Source organism: Suillus subalutaceus, assembly GCF_016647625.1.
Source record: "Suillus subalutaceus strain FC151 chromosome Unknown DFJ58scaffold_94, whole genome shotgun sequence".
Classification (NCBI taxonomy): domain Eukaryota; kingdom Fungi; phylum Basidiomycota; class Agaricomycetes; order Boletales; family Suillaceae; genus Suillus; species Suillus subalutaceus.
In genome coordinates, this window is record NW_024540343.1 from 170,146 (window position 1) to 198,130 (window position 27,985).

Consider the following 27,985-nt stretch of genomic DNA (forward strand, 5'->3'; position numbering starts at 1 on the left):
TATCCATGCTCGACGAAGCTTTGCTTTCTTCTTCACCACACTTATACATGCTGGACCACGCTTTTAAAAACAGTTGACGGTTCAGGAAATCTTGACGGCTGCAGGTACAAGAAAAATTACAAGATTGGAGCGACGAAATCGGAGCAGTTCGTTAGATGCAAATTGCAATTCGACGATCTGCTGAACTCCAAGCTGATTTCCACCGCAGAGAGTAAAATTGAACGGTTGCGAGAAGAGGAAAAAGTATTGAAAAGAGCTTGCCTGCAGCATGAATGGTAACCAGAGCCATTCAATCAATCTGTGTTTCTAGAAGAAGTCAACAGCTCGGTACGAGATCAATGCCTCACGAGTTTTATCGATCGTACAGGCAATGCAGCTACAGAACAGATCATTTGTGTCGTTTGCGCTGACGAGTTTTTCGAATCCGAAATTACCGACATCGCTCTGCATGATATCCGCAACAAAGAAGTGCTCCAGCCATATCAAAGACATTTTCATCAAAATCTGGTTGATGGGATACTGTTGCATGATTCAGCAGTGGATATTCATAAAGACGACGGTCGGTATGGACATTTGTGCAGTTCTTGTCTCCATGAAGTCAATGCCAACAAAACTCCGATGTTATCTCTTGCCAATCATCTTTGGGTTGGTGACGTGCCAGACGAACTTGCAATGCTCACTTTACCGGGGCGTATGCTCGTTGCTCTATCGTATCCTGCAGCATATATTGTCAAGCTATATCCAAAAAGCGAAGTGCTGTTCATTGGGATACTGCAGGACTTAACAGTGGCTTGCGTGGTAATGTCTCGACTTATTGGCTGAATACAACGGGCATGATTGCTATGAGCGAAGGCAATTTACCTCCTCCGAAACCAATCACATTGGCCACAACCCTTGGAGTTTCAATTATTGGACCCAACAACTTTTAAAGCAGACCAAATAGAAAGACAGTCTTTTCTTCTTTATTATGGACTAATTCAGATGCTGTACGAGACTTGCATGCCATCTTATATACGAAAACGAACGGGTAGGAAATGAGTGGAATGTGCAAGTGAGAGGCAAGATTTAAATGAAGCGGCAATGACTGTAAGTGCTGTGCTAATGCTCGTGTCCTGCACGAGCTGAAATGGAGTGGCGTAGTGAGTGATGAAGAAGAATTGAAGAAAAAAAGGTGGGTGTCTCCGAGTCCCAGCGACACATCGAGTGGAAGAGGAGAAGCTTTTACACCAGTAACACGTATGCCACAATATTAATGTTTTCGATAGTGGTCGGCCGTTAGAGAAGTTATGGTCATTATACCATCTGCCGCACTGGGTGCACACCAGGTAATCTAGTTGATGGTCAAGCTGTAGGCGGACCTACAGATGATACACAGTCAATTCATTCAGAGAGTGCCGATCCAAGTATCACTTACGTGGTGAATTTCGCTGTTCCAGACGTAGCTTCCGTGCCCGCCTGAGCAGTAGTGAGGGTACTGTGACGAGCTCATGCCCTCGTGATCAATCAGGTACTGAGAAACGAAAAAAAAACACTGTTCACACGTGTCCACGACCACATGACGACTGATGTGACTTACCGAAAGGAATGGGTAAATGTCGCCCTTGAATGATTTGACTGTACCACTCGTCAGGAGAAAGGAGTAAACCTGGTTATATCCGTTGGATCCAGAGTACAAGTTCCTAAAAATTCATTAATACGGCGTAGGTAATTATGCAGATGCAAATCAGCACCAGGTGTGACCTTCAATCGGGATGTTTTTCAAAATCGGGACAGCTTGACCCGTAGCGTTGTTACTGCGCAGCGATTGGTCCAGAGTTGACGTTTGCAAGCCAGATCATGATTTCGTTTACATTCGAGCCGCCAGCTGTGTCAGATGTGAACAAGTCATAGGCGACGTCAGCTACGACCACTCCGGTGTTTGACTGAGACCAGTGCCAAGTAGACTATAGTGCCAGAAAAATTAGTCTCATGTGGTCTGCGGTTTCGACTCACTCACAGGCATGTTGGAAATGGCACTTAGCTGTTGATTGATGCCGGTATTAAGCTGGATATTGGCAAAGCTCTTGACCTGATTTCCGCCGGTCCAAGTCCAGTTCGTCTTCCAGGCAATAGTACTACTGCCTTTCATCGACGTAATCTGAGTGGTTTGGGAGCCAGAGGTAGCATCATGCTCGCCCCAAAGATTATTAAGTAGTGAGTACTGTCCCACATTGACAGAATCGAATTGTCCGCTGAACGGCGTGGTGTCGACAGCTCTTACATGATGCTTGTGCATGCGGGGCATGCTGGAGACGAGAGGCACACATAACAAGAGCAGAGAGAGAGAGAACATGTCGATGAAGATTGAAGCGAGAGCATGCAGGTCACACAATTTGTACGCTGCTCGATACCCAAATACCAGCAAATGAATGGCCATGGTTCCCCGCCATTCGGCAATGCATATTGACATGATCGAACACGCGTATTGCGACGCCCATTTTCAAAGGTCATATTTTGTTTTATACTCCGGTAGTTATGCTGGCAGAAGCGAGGAAGGAATGCTATCTGAGGCTTGAGCGCCCCACAATGTCAGGGTGTTTATAATATATGGCCAGACACACTGCAGATCTTTAAATTTCAAGCTAGAAATTATGGTAGGTTGGAAGGAGCTTACCCTTGTAGATAATTTAAGGTGACTGCTACCACCCGTTCGTGGTTCAGATATTCCCTGACGCTGAGCGTGCCTGCCTACCGTTCCCTAGTAGCCAGTTTATTTTGCCGACGCAACTGTCCACAAGTACCCATGAGTACCCGATCTAGCTGCATAATAAAATTTGTTTTAGTATGCAACAGTTTGCAACCTGTTTGTTGTTGAGATAAGCCGCGGGAGTACCTAGGAACACCAAAGTTTTAGGTCGACAACAGAGCAGTGAGTGCCACCGGCACCTGCTAAAATTTAAACTCCTTGCTTCGCCTGCCAAATTTCTTTTGAGATCGACCAGCCTAGTAGCTAGCTTCGCTCGGCTTGTCCGTGGTGTATAAGCCAGCTGGCTGGTCACGCGCACGAGCCTAAGATATGGCGCGAAGCCTGTAAAATGGTTGTGACAGGTTTGTGATGAGCCAACAATTTGTGATGAAAAGAGCGGCCCGACGCTTGGTTCCGGGACTAGCGGACTTTCAACATATGATTACCACTCGGTAGTTTTATTCTTTGTTGTTCTACCACCGCAGTACTAGTACTTATAATATTAATCTACTTGGTTTTTTCCTTCTGAAACTTCGCCAGAACTCTCAGATCTAGGGTGTTACAGGGTGTTGCTGAGACAACTAGTCACGAATTTCATTTCTACACGGTGAGCAGCTTACTCATGATCTTGCCCTAGTCCTAGTGGGAGGACTTTAAAGTGTCGGAGTCGGGGATCATCACCCAGAATCACCCATTTTCACATCCAGCTCCTCCCGGGATCCATCACTGTGTCGAGAGAGATAGACGACATACCAGGGCTGATCGATATCACGGACTCAATAGAACCGTAGCTGGTCACTAGCCAGCTCATGTGTTTTCCGTCAACGCAATGAGCTCGACTTGGTCTGCTCTGCAGAGCAAGGAACACGCGCGACTGGAAAGAAAAATCCGGGACGAAAGCCACTGTCCAGCTACCAGTTCAACACCATGTTCTGAATCTGAACCATACCATATACTGGATTACCGCCCCACCCGCCTTCAATGGTCCCACATTTGTCCTAGGGAGCCGGTGTGGTGTATCCGCGACTGTGTTCCTGCGTATCGCGAGCAAGGCAAGAAGTGGTGAAGAGCACTACGCTACGACGAAGCCCGAAGGACTGACTAAGCTACGGTGCTACACGGGTGCTACTCCGCCTCTCGCCTAGGGATCCCCCACTCCAGAGCGAAGATAATGTGCTGTAGCAACCGATCCTAACCTGACGCCCAGCTCCTACTTACTGCTATTCCATCAGGCCCACTTTTTGACAATAACAAGGTTGGATTTCCGATATGTTAGGTAGCCTGAGGCATGCTAATTTTTATGTTTATGTTTTCAGCTTACATCATTAGCACAGACGCTAAGTTAGACTTATAGAAGTCACGGAATCCAAATGGAATGATCACGTTAGCCCGGATAGCTTGGGCATACAAGCTTGTTTGTGAGAACAATAGCGCTCAGTCTCAACATACCGAAGTTGCGCAGTTATGATCCTGACGACACGCGTTGCGCGACTTGCGACAGCTCCAGCCCTAAGGAAGATGCGCGCCACGCAAACTGCGGAATGCGTAAATAAAGAAATGTACTGATTCAACGTCATCGATAACAGATATGGCGTTTGGCCCTGAGCCACGAAGTCTTAGGTTACCCACGAAATCGGTAAGCTGCATTCAGTCATGGACAGCTGGGTCTCAATGTATCGTTATGTTTTCATCGCCCCATTGGCCTACTCCAAACAACAGGAATTAGACCGATAGTATCACTGCTGCGGCCTGCTACCACAAATGCGGTACATCAATCTTTACACTGTAAATCCGCGTGACTGCAAGTACCTGATGGATCACGGTCCTTGGAAGGTGCCGCCGTGCTGTACGGGTGTTTGTGTGATGCACGGTGAGTTTTCTTCTTGTTGCGCGATCGATGTCATGTTTGCAGTGCCTTCGTATATATGAATGTCTGGAAGCACCAGCCTTCCTGCGGAGCAGAAGTCACTTCAAGCACTGCCGAATGGACGGTGTGCAGTATACCGTAGTTGCCGGTGAGTTTCGAAGCCATACTTGACAGAGGATCGGGTGGCAGTGCATACCGGACACGACATACGCACTCCCGACCGGTATCCCGCACAGCATATGCTCGCAAGGCAATGCCTCGTATTTCATTGTGAAGGTCCAATGGCATGCTGTGAGTTGTGATTCTGCTGCGGACAATCACTCACATGGACTAGAAAAAACATATTGCATGACCGCAATCACTGTCAAGTGGTTTCAATTAGCGCCAGCGAGGTATTTTTGTTGCTCTCAAAATAGCGATTTTCTCAATTCTCCTTTGAATATGGACCAATGATAATGCCCCGAGATTCCCATCATTGGGATGCTTCAAAGATTGTGTTCGTCTTTGATGTGACGCTCTGATTGGCGGTGCCCGGACTAGCGCTTGCATCCCGCGTCTGATGTTATAGCTCTGCATAAGTGCTGTGCTGTTTTTCAATTTCAATTTTACTGGCGTTTATCGACTATTTTGGTCATCTGATGTCTGTTATACGCCAATCAGGTGATCAGCTGTTAGGTTATCAATTCAATCGGTATTCATTGAATGAACTTCGTCTTCTAATGGGCCCCTATGGGTCCCACTGGGCCACATTACGTCCACCGCCCCACCCACCGGCTGATCGGTGACCTCAAATCTAAGAGGAATACTGCAGGCGACTAAAATAGGTTGATGGCGTCTCTAGATGGTGCCCCGCATAGTATAAGTATAGGACCACCAACCACAGCGCCAAGCAACGCTCTATCTACCTACCCTGCTAAGCATGTCTACTGTGAACAATGACAGGAGTGACACCCTGCACATTGGCAAGAGTCGCAAGAAGCTCTCACAGCGACTCTACCGTTCAACCGAGGCAGAAGACTTTGAACAATTGCGACAGATCATCCAAGAAATAACTAGAGAGAGTCCCCCCACAAGACACGATGTTCTGATCAAAGGTTTGTAAGTTCAAAAAACTTGGGATTGAAGAATTTACTGACTTAAGTGAAGCTATTGAGATCATCAGGCACCTTGATAGAGAGTACCGCGCTCTTCTTGCAGAACATGTTGCGGCTTTGACCTCTACTTGTTCCCTTGGCTCCTCCACGCAACACTCTGCTTTCTATCCTGCAGGTGAGTTTGTCGCCTACCAGATCTCAGAAGATGTTGCTGACGACCCACTATCACCATTTCCAGCTGAGAGCTGGTCAGGAAACCATGGCGTACAAACGATGCCGATGCACCCACATATGCTGTCTTCTGAATCGTCAAACAACATCGCATACAGCACGTATGATGGTCAAAGCATGGGTGCCATCCATAATTACTACGTTTTACCTACCAATCATTGACATCGCTATCTTTCCTTACAGTACCTAATAGATCTGATAGACAAAAATGTAGACACTGCGGCTCGGTGGCAAGTACCATCACATATGTATATAGCGTTTCTAATATGGAATTGTGAGTTTCATTTTCAAGTACCAGCTCTAGTCTCGGCACCAGGACATTCTAGGAACACCGGCCCGGGAAATCTGCACGGGTGCAGAGTTTTGTGCTTCTCAGACTTGAGCGCTTGAGGTTGAACGCTTGGTTTCAACTTTCGAGGCTACTGACTGACTCTGCTTATTTTCCTGCGGCCGGCCTGGCAATCAGCCATCTTCCTCCTTTCCTTTACCTGCACAAATACCCAGGCTCTGACTCCCCCGCCGCTAGATAATATTGCCGTGACTTGAGAGGGAGGAACCAGGGGAGTAAATCACACATGTAAGGATTACCAATCGTTTCGTACCCTCTTCCCTTTCAGTCCACTCTAGTACCCTGTCAGGCGCGACGCCACTCCCTTCAGCGTCCGTTGTCACCTAATCGATTTGGCATAGCTATACCCGACCCTTAAACGTTTCACAGTATAAAAGTAGCCCATGTACACTCCTTACTACAGGCAATCATAACCAGTCTCCCAGTTTCATTCTCGTACTCGTTATCTAAACAGTATCGCTATATCTATCATTTATTATCTCAGACTCGTCTCGATCCTTACTGCATAACGTTCGTTAACGCCAATCTAATTCTACAGCGCATCTACAGCGCGCTAGTGGTCTCCACGCCCCTTCAAACTCGCAGCGAGAGTCACTACACTAACTTGAAGCCCCGAATAGCAGATCCATTTCAAGTGAAGCAACCTCTTGACTGGTTATAATTAACCGGAGGTTAAGTTATAAATGAATCAGGTTAGTAACAACATCGTGACGGGTCTAGTGACCTAGTAGGGCGATGCTATAGATTTCACGCGAGCACGGTCTGATTTCACTTGTTGCATCTATATTATTAGCTAGCCACCAACAGCGAACACCAATAACGCTCTTTCAAGTTGCAAGAACTTACAGATGACAGCGACAAACATCATATTCCTGGACATCCCAACTGTCCTCCCAGTGCCTTTCTCACCAAACACATGGAAAGTCAGGTCAGTGGTGATAACAGTCAACACCTCTCACCACCTCATCTTCGATTCCCACAGACTCGCATTGAACTACAAGAAACTCACCTATGTCACAAGATGGGTCGAGACGACTGACATCGCATCTGTGTGCAAATCGCTGGGAATACCGCCTACGAGCACATCACCAGATGGAACACCAAAATACACACTCCCCGCGTTAATAGATCACACCACATCCCCTCCTGCCCTTCTCTCGGACTCAACGCCTATAATCGAGTACTTAGAGCGCACATACCCAGATCCCGATCCCTCCCTCGCACTCTGCGCACCTGCAAGTCGCGCCCTCCACGCCCTCTTCGAATACCACGTCGCACACTCCATAACAGCACTGTTACTACCCGTCATGGTCATGCACATGCACGACAGGAAGACCCCACGAGATCGCATCCATTTCCGTAAACGTACCGAAGCGGCATTTGGGAAGAAACTCGAGGATATAGAACTCAGGGGCAAGGAGCGCGAGGAACACTGGAAGAAGATCGAAGGCGCGTTTGACCTCCTTGCAATGTTTATGCAGGCAGGGGGCACTGCAGGAGAATTATTCACGGGATCGAATCTATCTCTGGCGGATTGTACACTTGGAGGTCTTTTGTTAGCTTTCCGCTACATAAGCCCGGACGAAGCCTGGATTAAGGTTTCGGTTTGGAACGATGGGAAATGGATGCGTTACGTAGCCGCCTTGGAGGAATGGACTGGCTGTAGTATAAATAGCTTATCGATCGATGGCAAACGTTTCTTACAAGGCTCCGACCTTTCCATTATAGGTCTGCTACAGCGATTCAGCAACTATACGAGCTCAAATAGGAAGAGTGAGGGATAGGAGTACAAGCATTGAACATTGATCGGTAGTTATCGACGATGATTTATATAGGCTTCGGACCTGGTACTCTGGGGTTCACTCTATGCAGATTCGAGCTTAATATCATTTGAAACACGGTGTGAATTCCGTTACTGTAGTCACTAGGCTATATGACATCTATGACATACACGGAAAACGGCTATCAAAGCGAACGAAGGGAATATTAATGGGAAAACGAATGGCCAAAGGGGTCAGCGATAGGATGCTGTTCGACACTTCAAATGGATATACGTAGATACCGTTTTGTATACCGAAACCGGCTTTCAAAGCGAACGGGTAGGAAATGAGTGGGATGTTTAAGTGAACGGCAAGTCAAAAGAGTGGGATGTCTACAAGACAAAGTACTGTGCTAGTGCTCGTGCACCGCACAAGGTGAGACAGTGGGATGGGATTGATAAAATAAAAAGAATAAAAAGGTGTCTCCGGTGACGCACCGAGTGTAAGAGGACAGGCTCCTACACTAGCGATACATATTAGTGTTTTCGATGGCGGTCAGGGCGTAATATCCTCACACTATGTAATCGAAACCAGTACAACAGGCACATCAAATCATTTTAGTTGATAGCCAAACTGTAGGCATACCTGCAGACAAAACACATTCAGTCCCATACAGGCCGCCGATATATGTCACTTACGTAGTGAATTGTGCTGATCCAGATGTGGCCTCTGTGCCTGCCTGAGCACAGGTGAGATACTGTGTTGAGCTCACGTAATTGTTGTCAATCAGGTACTAGATACAGAAAAAAAAATCAGTCCACACGCGTGCATGAAGACACAAAGACTGGGACACATACCGAAAAGAATGGATAAATGTCACCGCTGAACGATTCGACGGTACCACTGGTCAGGAGATACGAGTAAACCTTGGTTGACTCCGTTAGATCCAGAGTATAAGTCCCTGAAATCAAACAAAAAAACATTAATGCTGCGCAAATGATGGCGCAGACGCAAAGCTAACCAAGTGTAACCTTCCAACGATATGTTGGTCACGATAGGGACAGCATGGCCCTCGGCATTGTACTGCGCAGAGATTGGTCCAGAGTTGACGTTTGCAAGCCAGATCATGATTTCGTTTACATTCGAGCCGCCAGAGCTGTAAGACGTGAATAGGTCGTAGGCCACGTCACCTACGACTTGTCCGTTGTCCGACAGACTCCACTCCCAGGTAGTCTATGGTGTCAGAAAAATTAGCCTTGTGCGGTCTGCGGTTTCGACAAACTTACAGGCATGCTAGAAATAGCATTCAGCTGTTGATCGACGCCGGTATCAAGCTGGATATTGGCGAAGCTCTTGACTTGGTTGGGTGCGCCTTCCCAGGTGTATGTGGTCGTCCAGGCAATATTACTACCGCTCAATGACGTGAGGTGAGATTGCTGGTAGCCCCAGGTAGCAGTTTGCTCGTTCCATAGATCATTGGACAGCGAATACTGTCCCGCATTAATAGTGTCCCATTTGCCAGAGATCACTGTGGTGTCAACAGATCTAGCATGCATCTTGTGCATGCGGGACGTGCTGTGGCGGGACGTGCTAGAGACGAGAGGAACCAACAAGAGGAGGAAGGAGAGAAAAAACATGTTGAAAGTAGCGTGTGTTAACTAAGAGTAGAGCATGTAAGTCACATAATTTATAGGCTGTTTGAGTATGCCAGCAAATTGGTGACTACCATTAATCCCCCACTACCGCCGCGTGGTGCATAACGACACGGACGACGACTTGAGGACATATTGTTGTCGTTACAATGTCACTGGCACCGGTACGCCAGCTCATGGTCATGTATGGATTCGAGGTGGCCTGCGACGCAAGAGTTCCTGCTACACACTGCAGTATGTTTGAATAAACGATGAATGGGAAGTAAGTGCTTACACTTGATTTCGAGTCGCCTGGTACGCCCAAAGTTCAGAGTGATTCCGGCGAATTTCGCGCTTGGCTACGGTTCCCGTGGTAAGCAAACAATGATTAATGATTGTCCGAACGGACGGATATTGCTTGGCGCGACGAATCAGCATAGGGTCCTGCCCTACTCCATAACAGTTTATCTGCTGTTTAATGCAAGATAGAACGCTTGAGGAAGGGGTGCCGCGATGCCGGGTGTCATTTCGTTACCGTTTGAAATTCAACAAGGGTTGTATACTTTAGGGGGTATGAGGGGGGTACAAACTATTCTAACGTGAGACTCACACTGAGTTTCTTCGTCCAGCGCCATTCATCCCTGCACTTCACGGGATCCCTCGTATACTTGTTTGGACGCTTTATGATGAGCCGAATCTCTGAGTCTGACTCTAGTAGCGCTCGCCACAGGGAAGGAGTTGTGCTATCATGGTCGTCGTGGTTGACTCATCTGTCGATGTGTTCTTGTTGAGTCCGCTCGGTTCCGTGGCACCACTGCAGCAGAGTGCAATTTCTTCTTGCACTTGACAAGTACTGATAATAATATTCTTCCACGATATTCTTCCGTTATTGGATTTAAAAGTCCGGTATGCATTATTTTGCCTATGGGAAGTCATCCAGGGTGATATGTCCTTACTATACTACCGATATCATGGTTGGGTCGCCTGGGTTTCTTCAAGTCGTGGTCCTCGCGACACGTAGAACTCTATAGCGCTGGCATGGGCGGTTGTAAATTGTTAATTGAAGCCGCGGGAACAAACCAAGTTTAGGTTTCAGTGATTTCATACCAGACGGGTCGGGCGGTGGGTGTCCGCGAGTCCCAAGGCGTGTCCCAGGCTATTCCAGCCTGGTTTGCAGCTCCTTCTCCAATGCAACAGCCATGACACCAAGAGTTTCGTTTCCAAGCACTGATTCTACTAATCTTCCAGCTGCCCCAATCACTCATCTTCCATTCCGACGAATCTCACTACCAAGCGTACCGAGCTCGAGCCTCTTATCCGCCCAACACCGTCAATCTGTCGCCAGTTTTGCATCATTTGATTCTCTGCCCGAGGAGCCAGTCGTCAGGCGTCCTAAACGTCGTTCACTTAACCGCAAACATCCAAGACACCTAACACACCAGCAGATATAGCACGAGAGGCAAAACGAACAAAGGTAATAAGAGAGTTTTGGGATACAGAAAGAAGTTATGTGCAGGGACTGGATCTCGTGCATGATGTGAGTAATAATGGTCCCAGATTTGAAGTGAACTGATCTTTTGCGCAGCACTTTTTGACACCAATCATAGCGTCGCTCGAAAGTCCCCGTCCGCTTCTTACACGCACGGAATTGAATACCATTTTCTCAAATTTTATTGACATTTGGAACTTTCATCATGCATTTTTCAGTGCACTAACTGCGCTGCTGTATCCCTCTGTGTCTCACCTTGACGTCCCACACCCGCCTCCAAGTCCTAATCCAGCACCCCTTTCAGCACTTCTTCTTTCGCATTTTCCTTACCTCTCTCTTTACACCCCATTTATAACTGCATTCCCATGTTCTATATCCTTCCTTGCCCGTCCACCCGCGCCATTTGCCATATTCCTACGAACCCAAGAGCGCGATCCACGCTGCGGGCACCTGAAACTTACGGATTGGCTCTTGAGCATCGTACAAAGGTGCCCGAGGTATGTATTATTACTCAGGGAATTGATAAATGTAGAAAGGAGAGAAAAGGAAGGAGAGGGAGAATGGGATAGACTGGGAAAGGTTCTTACCCTTGTTGAGAAAGGCAAGTCTTGCTTATTAGTCCGTGTCCCTAAATTAAATGACCACCAGTGACATCATCTCTCAATGCATCTCTTAACGCGCACGCGCACACACTCGCGCTCCTCTCATTGCAACGCGCTACCCTCGGCCTCCCGCCTACCCTACACTTCGTCCAGCCAGGCCGCACCTTAATCTTCCGCACTCCTCTCGTGATAGACTCTGGCGGTGTAGCCATAGAAGGCCCAGCAATAGGAAGAGGCAGGCGAGATCGTATATGCGAATTTCTACTATTCGACGACATATTAGTATGGCTAGACTTCGAGCCGTCCACTCTGCGTGATTCCCACTGGTTCACTCTCGCCGCAGATGCTACTGCTAGCGACGAGCGGCATACATACACGTACAAGAACCACCTCTCCCTCGTCGATATCGAGGCAGTGCTCGATCCGTCGCATCACCCGCCCCGAATGGAGGTGTTGAGCCCTGGAGGCTCGTTCGCGGTATATGCGGTCCCGTCACAGTCCCCGTCGCCGAAGCGTCTTTCGTCCTCTGCTTCGGAATCTGCATTGACCACTCGTCGTATAACTCCCTTAACCTCGACATCGAACGATACTACTCTACATACTTTTCTCCATCTTTTGCGCCAGGCCCGATCTGCGCTCCTGGCACGCGATCCGTCAGTTGCGCTCCGGGGTGTTAGGATGCGTGGGGTGTTGTGGGCGGAGGCATATGAACCTGAGGAGAGGGATGAACGTGTGTCTCAGATGCAAGAACCCGAAGAGCCTACTCCGGACACCCGACAGCAGAAGCTCCCCGATTCAGCATCTCAGCAGGCACCAAATGTAACAACTCCAGATCACGTAGAAGGGCTCCCTCCCTCCGCCCGACCCCAACGCGCACCCTTGCCCTTCCTACCCCCGGTCTGGGTCCCAGATGCGAAGACAGAGGCATGTATGCGGTGTGCGCGCCAGTTTGGGTTTGTGAGGTTTACAATGCCTCTACCGATGTCTATGTCTTTCTCTTTGCCGTCGTTTCCCTCGTTTGAGTGGGGGAGGGGTGCGAGTCAAGATCAAGGGGGAAAGGGCACGGACGAAGAAGCATTAGGTGAGGGCGGCGAGGGAAGTGCACAGGAAGGTGGGGGTGGTGGGGGAGAAGGAAGAGCTGGGGGTAGTGAAGGGATGTGGAGAAGACGGCATCATTGTAGGCTTTGCGGAAGGGTTGTCTGCGCTGATTGTTCCGGACGGGTAAGTCTTACATTTCATTCAGTTGTATTTCACTGTTCTCTGTCGTTCGTTCGCTTTTCTTGCTACTGTTGATCCTTTGGTTCTCTCAACTTCTCCCACCGCAAACTAACACTTCCAAAACCAGACATTCTACATTACCGACCCATCCTCCCAATCCCCTTCTGGCAAAAACACCAAAGCGAAACCTGCACGCGCATGCAACGAGTGCTACGAAGCTGCCTTTCCTCTCGTCTGTTCCATCACTGGTGGTTCTAGCACTCCATCCACATTATCAGCAAATCCGTCTTCACACCACACCGGTCCATCCCCAACCCTTTTCGGTATTCCAGCCTGGCTCTCTACGCCTATTTCCACTGAAGGGAGTAGTGGTGCTCATGCGTTGATGGCGATGACGTTGAGCCCTAGTAGGGGTCGGATTACGTTGGGTGCGAATCCGTCGAGGAGGAGATTGAGTTCTAGTGCGAGTAAGCAAGGGTTGGAGGGAAATGTTGGTATGAGTGCCAATCCGTTGTATGCTGGTCATGCATCCGGAAGAAAGGCAAGCCCAGGACCGTCCAAAAGCGAGCTTAGCGCAAGTCCAAGCAAGCGCAGGTTCACACCTAGTCCTGCCCGTAATCTCCCGCGGATCTCATTAGCTGATGGCGATTCCCCCCCGTTGTCTCCTACTACGCTCTCTCCTTCTTCATCCCGATTTACGGCCCAAGACGATATATACGAAGACGAAGACACAGACTCGCCGACTGTGCGCGTGCATGATCGAGACTCTTACGCAATCCCTACTTTAGACCAAGATTGTCAACACCAAGAAACTCCACCAACCCTCCGCGCTCCTATATCCCGCCCTATCCGCATCCGCCATTCCACGCGCCCGCGCCCACGGAGCTACCACGACATATTGGATGATTTCGAGGTTCATGCGAGGGGTGGGAGCATGGCTAGTTCTGTGGCGACTTCTTTGGGTGCTGTGGCTGAGGAACGGGCGTCGAGGATTGATGATCGAAGGTACCATGAGGAGGTGCACGGCGTGCATGTGGGAGGGGATGTGCGCCACAGCAAAGGGGGAGAGATTCATGATGGGGTCCAAGAAGAGGAAGATCACGACGAGATACACCCAACACAACCTCGCGAACGCGAGCCCATACCGAGATATGCACACGAAAAGAGAGAAGATACAGCCAGGAAGAAGAAACGGTTCTCGTTACCTGCGGTAGCGGTGCAGACAGTGCCTGTCGTAGCGCGCTCTGCTCCTGCTGGGAATTCGCATGGTAGGTGGGGGAGGCGATTTTCGCTTGTGCTTGGTTCGCGAACGAGGGGAAGGAATGGAGAAAGTGGGAGTGAGAGGGAGGGGAGCATGCACTCTTCTTTATTGTCCTCTCGGGATGATCAAAATGTACGTCCGCCTTCTCGGGGGGATAAGGTTGGGAAGGGTGGTAGGGAGAGCTCGGCGGCGAGGGCGTTGATGGATGTATTAAGAGGGAGGCGGGGGAAGGAGAGAGCGTGACGAGCGGGAAATGGGGTCTTTAGAAGGACATACGCATCTGTAAAACTTATGGCATTGAACACACGGCTTGGATTCGCATATCGTGATACCAATTGGGATCGACGGTCGACTAACAGCGTTGTATTTATGTACGTGCATGCGCAATTATATAAATGAAGTCATGCAAACTACAGTGTGAGGTGCCCTCAGAGGAGTGCAGTTGGCGCTCATACGGCACTGCAACAAACATTGCCTCGAGGCGTTAATAGCCTGTTATTTTACATGTGGGAGGTATGCAGTGATAAGACGAGCTAGACATCAGCAAATGTGCACATGCTCTGGCAGCATCTGGAGTGGCTGGATACAGACTCTCCAGAGCGCCAGCCCTGTCTATGGACCCAGATAGAACCCGTCAGTAACAGACCAACATTTCTGGACACAGGCCAGACACAGTGACCAACCAGACACTAACCAGACACTAACCGGACATCAACCCAGATCATGAAACAAGCCATTACACGCTCGATACCATTTGCGACATTCTATTAGCAGACATCCTCTGTACCTAGCTAGGCTCACGCTTATCGTGATGACAGGTGAGCAAACAGAGAGAGAGGGAGCTAGAACAGAAAGGTACGATCTCAGTTTCAACTTGAACTCAATACATTCATCAGTAAACCGATGAGACCTTGATATTGTGGCCATGCGAACTGTAGAAGGATATAATTCTGCTCCTGCTAAATATCATCATTTATACCGTCAAATTTTTGGGCTATAGATACATGGCCATCGATGCCCGTAAATCTAAAGCAACATGAGCAGCCCACGTAAATGTTAGGGCATTGCTCCACTGCAGCAGGTGAGGGGTGGTTATGTACTGGTGCCAATTATTTTGAGCATTGTCATTTTGCTATATTTATGTTTTGAATTACGACCTTATTCAAGACATTCTCGTGCGAAGTACCTTTGGCACTGGCCAACAGATGTATAATACCGTTGGACTTCCTAACAAAGTTGTGACATACCGCCATTGCAGCAGGCAAGAGGTGGCAGGGCACTCCCCTCAACCATTTTGATTGCTCCTGCACTTTCTCATCCATGCCTTGAATTAAGATGCCATGGAACGCCTTCTCTCAGGAATTACCTCTGGCACTCATCGGCAAATGTATAATGACATTAGATTTCATAATGCAGCCGTGACATGGCTCCATAGCAGCAGACAAGAGGCAGCAGTGCACTCCCCTCAATCACCACCTCAGCGCTTGATCTGCCTCATATATGCTTTGAATTAAAGTGTCATTCAAGGCCTTCTCTTGGAAGGTACCATTTGGCATAGGTCAATGGATTTACCACAACTTTAGATTTAGCGACACAATCATGAAACCCCGCCTTTGCAGTAAGCATGGAACGGCAGCAACCTCCTCTCAGGTTCGGCAATGCTTCTTGTTGGTCCTCCTATTTGGCTATCTGCCTCATATATGCTTTGAATTAAAGTGTCATTCAAGGCCTTCTCTTGGAAGGTACCATTTGGCATAGATCAACAGATCTACCACAACTTTAGATTTAGCAACACAATCATGAAACCCGCCTTTGCAGTAAGCATGGAATGGCAGCAAGCTCCTCTCAAGTCTGACAATGCTTCTTGTTGGTCCTCCTATTTGGCTTAGGTTTCAAACATTTCCAAGGCCTTCCCAGCAAGTTGCTAACGTGCCTCAGGGTTTAGTACCAGTACTACTACTATGGTCACGGTCATGGTTGGCCGCGCCGCGAGCTTCCCTACCTTTTTTCTGGGGGGAGCTTTTTTAGATCCCAAACTTTGACCGCTGAGGCTAACCAGCAGCTGTACTACCGTGACATCCACAGAGTCACTGACATGAGCAGTTTTTTTCTCAAAATATAAACTGCATGCCCAGCGGGCTGGCCTGACTCGAACTCAGAACAAGTGACTGGCAAGACTTGTGCTAGTGGCCGCTTCCCTAGGTTTTGCTGAAATCGCAGACCGAACGGCACTCCAAAATTCAGGCTGCAGGGCACACAAAGATAGCATGAGTCTGAGCACGCACAAGTATCTGAGTAACAGGAATGTCTGGGACCAATGGAAATGGATTGGCGCTTATCACCAGATGAGAGTGATAAGGTGCAGATAGTCCAGACGTAGTGGCCTGAAAACAAAGTTCTGGCAGGTGAATTTTGACGATCAGAAAGACCCATAGTCTTCTTCCTGGTCCCTACCATCTTCCATCTCCCAGTCATCTGCTTCGTCTACCCCTTCATCTTCATCTTCATCTTCATCGCACTGATCTGCATCTTCATTCTCATCTTCTCCTTGGTCTTCATCGGCGTCTTGGTCTTCTTCGCTGCTATCATTGCCTTCCCCCCTTCCTTCACCATCACTGTCGCCATAACCTGTCGCCCTCGTAGGCTTCAACCCAGTCGCTGTTGTCGTCATTCTCGTCTTCCTCCGATGCTGGGCTGTCCGCGAGTCCTTCGTTATCTCCCGCAGGGCTGCGGGATGCCCAACTCCATGGTGCGTGTAACGCATGTGCATATCTCTGTCAATGAATCTGAACGGTCCACAGATTGAGTAAGAACAGCGGAATGGCAGGTTGTGCTTACATGCCAACATAGTAAGCCTCCCAGTCATCTAAACTGCCGCACTGACGTGCAAATGACTTTCCATGGCGAAGGGAGGTGGTTCCATGCCCAGAGGCAAAAGCCGGGATCAGATGTGCACCCCGGATGACCTGACCAGGGTCAAGAAAGCCAAAGGCATCGCGGTCGGACTCCTCAATGAAAGCGACCTTAGGAAGCCTAGCACACCTCATCCCCGACCGGTGGTCGCTCAAGGGTGCCAGCCATCTAACGTAAAGCACCTCGATTTGGTGCCTTTTGATCGGACCTTCAACATTCAACCATGCATCCATGTGGTAGATGCCCAAACCTTGGGCATGCCAGTAAGGATGTTGAGGACTCGTTTCCCCAGATAGCACCATGACATTACAGTGGGTCCGAGGATTGACCGTGTCATACTCCCGTCTGAGGTCGTAAGTCGTATAGTGGACCTGTAGGAGTGAACAACAGTAGGCCAGCAAAACTCACAACATGGGTTAAGTACCTGCATAGTTTGCACAGAATATAGCCTGCTCTCTGATATTATGACTGAATTACGCTCCTCGTGTGTGAAAGCGTGGTCGCAATAGCTGACATCTAACTTGAGAAGCCGATAGAGCACATGGTCCTTGAGTTTTGGTACAAAATCCTGTACCCTCATGAGCAAGATGAATCACAACGGAAGAATAAAACCTATAACCCACCTCCTGAACTCGCCTGAGGACACGACAACAGTGTTCATGCTTAGCGAGTTGCGCTGAGGTATCTAGTTTGTTGGTCAATGGATAGAACACTTTCAGTGCTCTATGGGCCAGCTCTCCCTGGCCTAAAATCAGATTGGCACGAAAATGTGTAAGTAGCAGGGGTTCATGCACGATTTGGGAGATATATGAGTCTATGGTTCCGAAGAGCTGGATTGACCGTGGATAGTCACCCATAGCATGAAATTTGTAGGTATTCAAATTAAATTTCTTGGCCTTTCGGCCGCCGCTCCCCACACCTGGGTTATCAGAAGCTGAACGTTCGTGGGCAGCCTTGTGCTCATGAGCAGCTTTTTCTCTGGGCAACTCTAAGGTAGCAAAAGCAGCACAGGTAAAGTCGCAGAACCTGCGTAGTTTACCGGAGAGGTATTTGAAGGTTGTATCCAAAGCGGACAGGGTTGTTTTGGAATGCATCCTTAATTTCGCAAGGGCATGCCATTGGGCAAATCTATACAAAAGTGATTGTACAACGTTGTCGTGGTCTTCTGGGAATAGTCCTTTGAAGACCAGTATAGCGCACTGGGATATTTGTAAACTGCATGCACAAGCAAACGAATCAGCAGGACAAACCTGCAAAATGTCCTCAAAGTCTCTTGCTGCGAGCCTCTTCATTTCTGAAGTGTTGTTGGCAAATTTGCGTATGACCCCATTGCCGTATGATGGAAGTTGGCGAAATCTATGCTTAACACAATCACTTTCAAATAGGCGAGAGTATGGCGTGATAAAACAAACCTGCTGTCAAGAGTTGCAACCAGGCAGTCGCCGCCCGGGAGGGCATAGAGCAAACGGATCAGAAGAGTAAACAGCGCCTTCCACGTACCTAGCTCGCATTCGTGCATAAAATCAACGACGAGCATGCGAAAGGTGTCAAATCCTAGGGGTCCAAGATTTTCTGCAAATGTGTTCTGGTCCAAAGTCAGGCGCTAACAAAGACTATCGATTCCAAAGGCACCCACCTTGGTAGGCACCCACAATCCTCCTCCAAGCGCTGCCTGCACCTTTGAGCCATTAACAGTATTTTCCCGACCATATATGAATGTGCGAGCACTTGTTACACTGTCCAGGCAGTAGGTCCTGAGGTTAGCTACATGGCCCTGCATGTCTTTGAATAGGCCCAGGAAATCAAAGGAGGCCTTTGGAGTGAGACAGCGCGGACAAGGGCGAGAGCCCGTGTCCTTTATTGTCGCTATCAAGACCCTGGAAGATTAATTTGTAATTTGTATTTTAATAAGAAAATGAAGAAAGAGGAGCACACTTCTCTGGATAATCGGTGGAGTAAGTGAATATGCGTGGAAATACCCTTCTCCATATGCCGTCCGGACACTGAAGTACAATTCCATGGGGGTACACTTCCAGGAAGTCAGCATCCAGTAGATACTTCCAACATGTGTGAAACAAATCCTGCCGACAATGGGTGTGAAGGGTCGCCATGCCAGATATTGACAAGATGGCACGCACCAGATTTGGGTGCTGAGCGCGCGTACTTGGTTAAATTTCCAAAGTACATGTAAAGAGGCCAAGCCTTGGCTGTTCCGAAGGTTGCTAGATGGGTCGCATCAGAAAAGAACATTAGTCCAGCAATGACACGCTCAAGTGAGCAGTTAGGTTCCCTTGGCTGTCTCTGCAAGTCATCCTGAGCCTCTAGCCAGGAATCAGAGGTATACAGCTCGTTGAATAAGTGCTCTTGATGGCCGTCCAGAGGATTCTTCCACAGGCGCTTGAAGGGGAGAAGATGGAATGCATTGGCCTGAATGTCAGCAAATGTGGAACGAATCACTCCTACGAGTGGCCTGTAATGAAAGCCTGGGACGTTAAACAACCTGGATGGCTCGTCCTTAGACTTCGTAGGTATGTCAAGGGTGATACCTGTCTCTAACCAGTCATCCGGAAAATTGGCTGTCCCCTCTCCTCCGCTATTGTCCAACGTATGCAAGCTCTCCCTAACAAAAAACCCATCCAGGTCCCTAGGATTGAACTCCTCTGCCTGAATCACATCTTTAATGAGGCGTGATATTTCAGCCTCCGATTTGTGATGACTGCCGGAGTTCATCCACGACATAAGACGGTAGACGGTCATGTTGGGGAAGGGATACGGTGGTTTGAGAGATGGTTCGGGCCTCTGGGCATTGGCAGTCGTTGGACTCGAGATAGCCAGCAGCGAAGAAGGGATGTATTTGTCAGGCTCAAATGAGGGTCGCCTAGGATATTTTCGACAGAGTCCAATTATGTTGAATGAGGTTTGAAGAGAATCATGCAGAGTCAAAAGGACTCTTTGAATCTTGCTGCGAGGTGGGTTCTGAGTTTCCACCACAGAAGACAGATCATTCCCAGAGGAATCTGAGGGGTTGATGTCTTCGTTGGGGGGTAGAATGTCCTGGAAATCTCTTGGGACTGGCCTAGGCTTGCGCTGCGAAGGGCGCTGACCTGTTACCGCTGGTGGTTCGTAAATGCCATGAAAACAGATACAAAATGTAGCAAGGTGCGCACTTGGGATGTCATGATCTTGTTCATAGGTATCCTCCATTACAATATCCAAGATGCCGGAGCTGGAGTTCAACGAATAAATCAGTGTACTGGCATGAGTGGTGCTGGCTGGGTTGATAGGCTGAGGTAGGGTGCTAAGCGCCCTAAGCTCACAACGGGCTATAGGTTTCAAGCAGCTGTGAATACTCTTGGTAAATCGGATTGGTCTGAGCTATCATAATGGGTTGGAAGGTAGCGGTGACATGAGGATGTTGGAGCAACCTATGAAATTAGCAACTTACCCTAGGAGCATCAAGAACTGTGAGCTGCGAAGACCTTGGCAAAGTTTGAATGGACTACTGTGCTTGGTTCCACCTTCTTTCTGCAGCCAATGTGCTTTCCTTCCGGTAATACTTGTAAGTGGAGCGATGCCTGCTAAGGCCACAAAAATCAGTATCCCTCTCCCAAGAGCAACGCGGTGCACCACATGACACCATTGAAAGGATGAAGACAACAAACAGAATCCAAGGTAGTGGAAAAAGACGCATTATTACCCTTGCAGGGACTCGGAAGCAGCAATCATGAAGGTAGGCCGCAGTAGTACCTATCAATGCATCATAATCACAAGTATATCCTATCCGTCACTGTGTGACTACGTTATCCTCGTTAGGCATTGCCATATATATACTCTGCACAGTGGGTACTAAGGGGAAGGGATACGACACATCACAAGCAAGGGATACAATTTCAAATCCAGTAGTAGGTAGTTGACGGGGCAATGTCGATGGGTGGAACAGTATTTTAGGTGGAACATACAAAGAACAAAAATACGAGTGAGTTACTAAAACAATATGATCAGAAACCAGGAAGTGCAGAAAGATTCGAGTAGTGCAACCGTCCTCAGATCACCCCTAGGCTATCCATCCTGCAGGCTTGTACTCCGGCATTAGATAGCTTGCCTTCACAGCTCTTTGTGCCCATGCATCTTCCTTGCGCTTCAAGAGCATCAAGAGTTTGGTGTACTGGTGGACGCGATTCCGTGCTGCAAGATAGCTTGAATACACGGAGTCGATGCTGTACATGGTGAATAGATTATCCTGCTCGTCATCATCGGTCTCAATTCTGTCGAGTGCCATCTAACACAGACTGAGTGCTCGCCACTAAGGGAAACTAGGAGATTCTCGTACCACATACATCTGCATCTCTTGTTTTCGCCCTATATCTTGTATGTTTGTACATTTATCAGGTACTTCAGGTGTATCATTTGTGCTGGCATGAAGAGAGCCCTCAGAACTATGCGGTGATGATGGCGGCATTGACAATAATGGCATAATGTGAGTTCAAAGAACTGCTAGAACGTAAGTCATCTATTTAAACATTTAATGAGATTTTAGATCAGAGCATTCGGTGTTTAAAATTGCCACTTGCAACGATCATGAACTCAGCACGAATTACCTCCACATTCATTTTTATGCAGATGCAACCAGTGAGCTCGGGAAGACGATCCATAGTGACTACTGCTGAGGTCATCTCATTTGGCTTCAACGCTGAAAAGTAATGGGTGCATCAGGCCTAGGATCAATGATTGATGATCTCCTTCGAGTTTGCAGAGAAGGTACAGACCTCTGAGTCATGTACAGTACGGTATTGGTAGCATACGCGAGGCCTGTGCCACGAGTCCATCTATATGGCATCAGCCAATGGGCAGCGGGAGAAAGTTGGGCGCAGAGAGAAGTCAGATGTGTCAAAAGAGGAAAGTCCTGGTGGCAGAGATGGCGGGAGATCAGTGCAATGAAAGCATACTAGGGAGTACAGATGTGAAGGGAAAGATGTCGAACCAATCCCCACTAGTACTACCGGAGGCAGACATACACTATAGCCATATATTAGACAAGTACTCATGACAACAGCAAGCCATACTGTTCACCTTGGTCGTCTTGAAACTTGACATGCTCGACATTGCTGGTCTGCCATGGGTAGACGCGAGAGAGACAAGGCTGGGGCTGTAGTCTGTGCCAATTGCCTGACCAATCTCCAAGGAAACAGAGTGGGAGTGCAAAGAGCTAGAACGGACCAAGTTCCTCTTCTCAATGGAAACACCGGTAGTTACGATGGTCAAATTACCATCTTGCTTCTCCAGCGATGCAGGGACAACCACTGTAGCTGTGGGTGCAGAATATTGCCTCTGGGCAATGATAATTCTTGAGGCGAATTCAAAACCTGACATTCTCGACTGAACTGACTCCTTCCTCATTCTCCCGCACTCCACAGACTAGGGGGCATTGGGGAATGCAGAAGTGTTAGATGATCCAGACTCGGTCTGCATTGGCAGAGGGGGCATCATCTCCCCATCTCCCTTTTCTTCATCAGGAGGCAGTACAGTGAGGCGCGGGACAGGGCTCATGAGACCAAGTGCCTGGCTAACTTTGCCTCCCCGTCCATGACATCCCCTTGTGAGAGCCAGGTATCTCCAGAGTGTCTCCCTTCGACAACTGTGGCTGGCCCAAACCGACCAGAGATGGGGCATGCATGCAGACAGAGGGAGGTTCCCCAAGAACGTCAAAGAGACTGGATGGGCAAGCGCATAACGATGTCCATGGCAAGGAGAGGCAATGGCAGTATGACAGAGAGGACAAGAAGAAGAGGTGTGGCTGAAGATATGAAGCCGTTTCCAATGAAATATAGGGCGTGTGGCGGGAAGAATTCCTGACAACCAGCTATCAAAGTCAATTATGACATCAGACAAGGAAGACTTATGAAGGTACTCAAGCTGCCATCATACAACAGGCATACCAATGAATTGAGACAGAGAAGCAATGTCCCTTTCTGAGTCACTTTGATGTCCGTATCCTCCAGGAGCTCGAGCACTTGGCAGAGCAGGCAGTCCGTGGGGAAGAAGCTTATCATTAAGATCAACGTCATTAATGATGGCTTGTGGAATAGAGTCATGCAGAGTGCAAAGTCTGGGACCCACTGGCAGGCAGCAAAGTCAGCCATGAGCTCTGCAAGCTGGCCAACTCAGAGATCACGACGGAAAGGGTCAGGATCAGAGCCTCAAATTGGTGCGTAAGTGGGCGATGAAAGGAGGCAGTAGCCTGAGTGAGACCATTGCCGGTCATACAGAATGAGGATGCATTTGATGAGTCAAGAAAGACCAGGTGAGCCACTGGCAGGAGCCACCATGACCTTCCCTGGGTGTGTAGACATCTTCAGTTGTGAACGAGGTTTGTCCTTGACTTCTTTGGCGGGTGGCCAGCTGTCTGCAGGGTCATTGAGTGGAGAGAGATTGCGTCAGATCATAACAAGAGTATACATGACTACCAAATGCTACACCGCTCAACTTGAAGGTGGCAGCGGGTAGTGCAATATGCCAGCAGTCCATCAAGAAGTTTAGGACACCTCCGAGTCCCCCAGTGATAACGCCAGAGAGCGCAGCGGATGTGAGCCCAAGGAGCAGGGTAGGCACCAAAATGAGTCAGTATTTAGATCTGACTCAGAAGGACAGCCTGAGCCTGAGTGACCGCCCGATACGAATGTGAATCAACGTGAGTGCGCACACAGTCACTGAAAGAGACACTGGCAAGTCTGCTTGATGGGCCTACTAAGTGATTGCCAAATGAGTCAAAATATCGAAAAAGTAGCGCTGCCTACTGTGACACAGATAGAATTTCCTGTGCGAACCCCATATATACAGCGCCTGTCTTAGTAAAGAGTGCCTTGCAGCCTGGGCCGCGGCTGCAGTAACATCAGGAAGTATCTTGGTGTCGCGTAACCGTGGGAGATTCAGATATCCCAGACCTTGCCGAGTCCTGCCGACCTCTGAATTGCGGCTGCCTGCAAGCATGTACTACCGTGACTAGTACTTAGCAACTTTCATTAGTATGACACCCCCGCATACCTAACTATGTCATCGCTCGTAGACGAAGTGGAGCCTTGCCAGTGACTCGGACTCGGAATCAGAATCAGAATCGGACTCGGAGCGCTTCAAGTTCCATTACCGTGACCTTATCCTTTGCTACCCCCTCCTGCAAACTTCAGAATCAGAACAGCCATGTCCCACCCATTACCCCTGGCAAGCATGTTAGTCTTTTTCTCGCACAGAATCAGTTGGTTCATCTGTCAGGCACCAACTTGAAGTTCTGGGATTCTTATAACAATGATGAGACCTGACAACTTCCGAGTCACTGACTACAGGATTTGCTCACCACTTGTTCTGATAGCTCCTTCATTGCCACTACTGCTTATGGCAGAATGTGTGTAGTAGGGTACACTGCCAGTGGCAGATGCTTATGCCGGGCACTCCAACACATCGACTGGGCTTACTGCATTGCAGTCTCTCTCAATGGTCATTCTCTTCCGGTGCATCTCTATCATCTAGTCCTATAATGCTTTGTATACTTGTGTGCTGGTAAGTGGGTTTTTTATGTTGATACCATTCGCTTCTAATCAACTTATGTACCAATCATCTTGCTCGCAGTGACATGGAGGAAAACTCTTCTCCGAAAATTCCTGTCTATCTGCTCTTTCGCATTACGCTGTAGTGTAGCCCACAGTCGCACTGGCAGCTTCTTGCGATCACATAGCCTCAGGAGCCATTCCTCGGAAGTTGTCGACATTGTTAGGCATCGCTCTAAATGCTTACTATTCGACATGAGCTGTTTCAATTTGATGTGCTAATGGTATATTCGCATCCTACTAAGTATCCACAACCAAGATAAGTATTCAGCCCAAGCCCTAGGGGCAATGGGATGATTAAATGTGAGACAAAGATAAGGAACTGGTGAGATTTTTCAGCTTCTCATCTAGATCCAAACCCTTAACTGGTCGGTGATGCGCCCAAATCAAAGCTTGACAAAGAACAAAAACACGTAAACGGCATGGGTGAACATTCGCGAGGCTGTATATCTCTGAGTCCTTTGTAGAAGTTGCGGTACACCATCGTGTGGTCAGCTTTCCTTTGCTCCCACATTCTGCACATACTTACACATCATTTCAGGAAATACATATATACATCACTTCATTGTCGAAGCCCTACTAGTACGTGACACCATCATTTTACGGATGGCATGCTGACACCCATAAGGATCAAGGGATTGGACTTCAGCAGTGGGATCTCAACTTGATGTTGGCCCCTCCTACATTCGCACCTGGATTCCTCGCAACGTCACAAACTGATCTGTGGCGAACTAGCCCCTCACAAGCTGCCTGAGGCAGGAATTTCACAATACCCCATACATTCACCATTGCCGATTCTGATGAGACAGCATGATGCGGCTCATCGCCGAACATGTCTCCAGCTTTTGACATCCTTCACGGTATCATTGTGGTACCATCATGGCTCATCAAGTAGATATATGTTCCTCATAGACTCATTAGACTAGTTCAGTTCTACTAGTTACTAGCTCTAGCCTGAGCATGTTTTAATACTTTACTGCCAATTAACTGTTTTTGGCGGTTTTTGCTGTTCTCTGTGATGCCTTTTTTTTTCCTCTCCGAATTAATTTCAATCCTTTGAGATTAATTTTCAGGTGAACCATACACCTTTCGCCCATATGAAAGCACAAATGATAAATTATGAAAAACAAGACCTTGATTCTAAGTCATGTTATCATGGTGCTTGGTGGGGCCGAGGTGGGGTGAGTCACTATCTTTGCTTTGGTACGTAGTATTATTATGTAGTATTATGTATGAGTACGGCCAAGGTACAGCGCAACATACATTTTGAGCATTTCCAAATTCGGACAGCCTCAGTGGCTGATCGGATCAGGCCTGCATGATTGAAGCTCAGAGAAGACTCCGAAATTCCGAATCTACGAATTATACACCAACTGAAAATCCTTAAGGCTGAGCGCACTCAGGCTGGCTCAGCAGCACCAGTAGAAGTAGAGTGAGGTATACAAGCTAATCAATGATATGCGTCCAATTCATCCAAAGGTACTCGTGCTTGAAGTCCCACAGTTTATCGAGCTCCTTTGCCAACAACTCCAAGTCCGTATCTGACTCTACCTCTCGCGACAGCCTCCATCGACTCCAGAGGCTTGCATCAGCCCCAGGCTGAAAACATAATGTGTGCATGTTGTGTGCAACGGGAGATGGTGGCACAGATTTTGCTTCCTGCAGGGGAGATCCTGGAAGTGATAGTGGCGTTAGGACGGGTCGAGGAGACATTGGAGGTGATTCAGGCATCAGGGGTGAGTGGGAAGGCTGTGGCAAGCTACTAGATGGCTCTGGCAAGCTAGATGGCTCTGGAAAGCTGGGGTGTGAGGGGGGTTGGTAGTGGAGAAATGTGCTAGTGTTGTCCGAGTTGCTCATGGAGACATCCTTACTAAAATTCTGCCTTTTTTGCCTCTGAGCCTTTAACTTTTGACCAGATGCATGCAGATGGTCTACTGCAATAAAGGTGAGGTCTCTCAGGCTGTGGCCTTGAGTGTGAACTAGTTGAGGCGGTGGAGATTGAGTTTCATTCCTTGACTTTATCCAAATCATGATAACATACCTGGAGGCATCTGAGTCCAAGTCTGGGTCTGAGTCGCTCTAAATTGAACACTACTACCCTGAGGATGATCACCTCAAAGTCCAGGTTGTAGTGGTACTCCAGAAAAAACCAGTGGTAGAACGCCTTGAGGACATTTAAGCTTACCTGCATCATTACCAATTACATACTACATTGCCTGTCTAAACCGTAACAGCGCCCTATTTAAATTCAATCACATTAGGCTGGATATCTTGAATTTTCTTTTCGTGTGCCACGGTGACTGAATATACTCTACTTACCTGCCAAATGGACTCTCAGCTGGAGAGCCTTGACTCGGAAGACTAGTAGAGGCACGCACTGGATGGTAGCCGAGGTGGAGCCGAGGGTGCGCCCATGCTTGACTCGGAGGTTATCATCAGGGAACACTCAAAGATGGCATTTCACACATGGTCAATGGACGAGTTTCATAGCATCTGTGATTGCCTCCACAACATGCGTGACAAGGCATCAACCAATAGTATCATGCTATGGGTACTACGGTAGGGGATGACAGTCATGGTCACGGTGAGGGTGGAGCTCCCACTGGCACTGGGGTGGGGAGGTGCTAATGAGGTACAAAGGACCCAATCTATCAAGCTCAACAACCTATCTTCATTGATCGGCAAGGCCGCAGGTGCCTTCAAGCTCTGTGACAGACTCGGAGTCTTGGTGCTAGTAGTAGTGGAGGGTGACCGAGGGTCACCCACCGAGGTCACGGTTGGGTGCAGGATTGACTTGGAAGTGGCTTCAAGTCGGCCTGCCCTTCAACTTTTGTTGAGGATGTACCTTGGTAGAGGCGGACGGTGTGCGTTGAAATTTGAGCAAGTGGCCAATGCAGTGAGCAATGGGCAACTTACTAGTAGTAGTACTGATGAGACTTGGACTCTGGCCCGGGGAGGCACATCTCAAATAGCTCAGCCTAGGTCTCTGCAGTGAATTTACCGTGATCACATTTTCCCATGCTGCGGATATGTTGCTTTGACTTGCTTGCTGTTAAGTTTTCCCACTAGTGTTTGTCAGTGCTTCAAGTTATTACTGTTCCTATACAGAGCCAATGCATACTATAGCACTGCATTCGGCTCCTTCAAAGCTTCACCCACCACCCCTCATCAAGCGTCAATGCAGGGCGGAGGACTCAGAGGTAAGCAGCCCTGGCCATGTCATGCCATTGCGAGCCCCGACTTCCTC

General features: G+C 48.4%; 9 protein-coding genes across 9 annotated transcripts; 3 read left to right on the forward strand and 6 right to left on the reverse strand.

The window, feature by feature from the left end:
* Nucleotides 1-1,790: 1,790 nt before the first annotated feature.
* Nucleotides 1,791-2,284, reverse strand: DFJ58DRAFT_730790 (concanavalin A-like lectin/glucanase domain-containing protein; the record flags this gene model as incomplete). Its single annotated transcript, XM_041385947.1, has 2 exons — nucleotides 1,791-1,943; nucleotides 1,997-2,284. The coding sequence occupies 2 exons, from the start codon at nucleotides 2,282-2,284 to the stop codon at nucleotides 1,791-1,793; spliced, it is 441 nt and encodes a 146-aa protein (XP_041241177.1).
* Nucleotides 2,285-5,329: 3,045 nt separating this feature from the next.
* Nucleotides 5,330-6,161, forward strand: DFJ58DRAFT_747386 (uncharacterized protein). The gene is made up of 3 exons (XM_041387522.1): nucleotides 5,330-5,686; nucleotides 5,739-5,861; nucleotides 5,925-6,161. Exons 1-3 carry the CDS (start codon nucleotides 5,512-5,514, stop codon nucleotides 6,077-6,079), a joined length of 453 nt encoding a protein of 150 aa, XP_041241178.1. The 5' UTR covers nucleotides 5,330-5,511; the 3' UTR covers nucleotides 6,080-6,161.
* A 953-nt stretch (nucleotides 6,162-7,114) lies between these two features.
* On the forward strand, nucleotides 7,115-8,050 carry DFJ58DRAFT_730792 (uncharacterized protein; the record flags this gene model as incomplete). Its single annotated transcript, XM_041385948.1, has 2 exons — nucleotides 7,115-7,194; nucleotides 7,249-8,050. 2 exons carry the CDS (start codon nucleotides 7,115-7,117, stop codon nucleotides 8,048-8,050), a joined length of 882 nt encoding a protein of 293 aa, XP_041241179.1.
* Nucleotides 8,051-8,643: 593 nt separating this feature from the next.
* Nucleotides 8,644-9,663, reverse strand: DFJ58DRAFT_730793 (glycoside hydrolase family 12 protein; the record flags this gene model as incomplete). Its single annotated transcript, XM_041385949.1, has 5 exons — nucleotides 8,644-8,671; nucleotides 8,725-8,819; nucleotides 8,884-8,987; nucleotides 9,037-9,259; nucleotides 9,313-9,663. 5 exons carry the CDS (start codon nucleotides 9,661-9,663, stop codon nucleotides 8,644-8,646), a joined length of 801 nt encoding a protein of 266 aa, XP_041241180.1.
* An 889-nt stretch (nucleotides 9,664-10,552) lies between these two features.
* DFJ58DRAFT_800692 (uncharacterized protein) lies at nucleotides 10,553-13,141 on the forward strand. Its single transcript, XM_041390825.1, has 4 exons — nucleotides 10,553-11,039; nucleotides 11,084-11,194; nucleotides 11,243-11,725; nucleotides 11,902-13,141. The coding sequence occupies exons 1-4, from the start codon at nucleotides 10,857-10,859 to the stop codon at nucleotides 13,039-13,041; spliced, it is 1,917 nt and encodes a 638-aa protein (XP_041241181.1). The 5' UTR covers nucleotides 10,553-10,856; the 3' UTR covers nucleotides 13,042-13,141.
* A 3,505-nt stretch (nucleotides 13,142-16,646) lies between these two features.
* DFJ58DRAFT_730795 (uncharacterized protein) lies at nucleotides 16,647-20,344 on the reverse strand (the record flags this gene model as incomplete). Its single annotated transcript, XM_041385950.1, has 10 exons — nucleotides 16,647-17,013; nucleotides 17,066-17,511; nucleotides 17,565-17,708; nucleotides 17,764-17,880; nucleotides 17,935-18,339; nucleotides 18,391-18,496; nucleotides 18,553-18,725; nucleotides 18,777-19,017; nucleotides 19,076-19,169; nucleotides 19,279-20,344. 10 exons carry the CDS (start codon nucleotides 20,342-20,344, stop codon nucleotides 16,647-16,649), a joined length of 3,159 nt encoding a protein of 1,052 aa, XP_041241182.1.
* An 850-nt stretch (nucleotides 20,345-21,194) lies between these two features.
* DFJ58DRAFT_730796 (uncharacterized protein) lies at nucleotides 21,195-21,614 on the reverse strand (the record flags this gene model as incomplete). Its single annotated transcript, XM_041385951.1, has 2 exons — nucleotides 21,195-21,419; nucleotides 21,471-21,614. The coding sequence occupies 2 exons, from the start codon at nucleotides 21,612-21,614 to the stop codon at nucleotides 21,195-21,197; spliced, it is 369 nt and encodes a 122-aa protein (XP_041241183.1).
* A 352-nt stretch (nucleotides 21,615-21,966) lies between these two features.
* On the reverse strand, nucleotides 21,967-22,510 carry DFJ58DRAFT_730797 (uncharacterized protein; the record flags this gene model as incomplete). The annotated part of the gene is made up of 3 exons (XM_041385952.1): nucleotides 21,967-22,043; nucleotides 22,087-22,156; nucleotides 22,211-22,510. The coding sequence occupies 3 exons, from the start codon at nucleotides 22,508-22,510 to the stop codon at nucleotides 21,967-21,969; spliced, it is 447 nt and encodes a 148-aa protein (XP_041241184.1).
* Nucleotides 22,511-26,184: 3,674 nt separating this feature from the next.
* On the reverse strand, nucleotides 26,185-26,769 carry DFJ58DRAFT_843716 (uncharacterized protein; the record flags this gene model as incomplete). The annotated part of the gene is made up of 1 exon (XM_041393005.1): nucleotides 26,185-26,769. The coding sequence occupies one exon, from the start codon at nucleotides 26,767-26,769 to the stop codon at nucleotides 26,185-26,187; it is 585 nt and encodes a 194-aa protein (XP_041241185.1).
* Nucleotides 26,770-27,985: the final 1,216 nt, after the last annotated feature.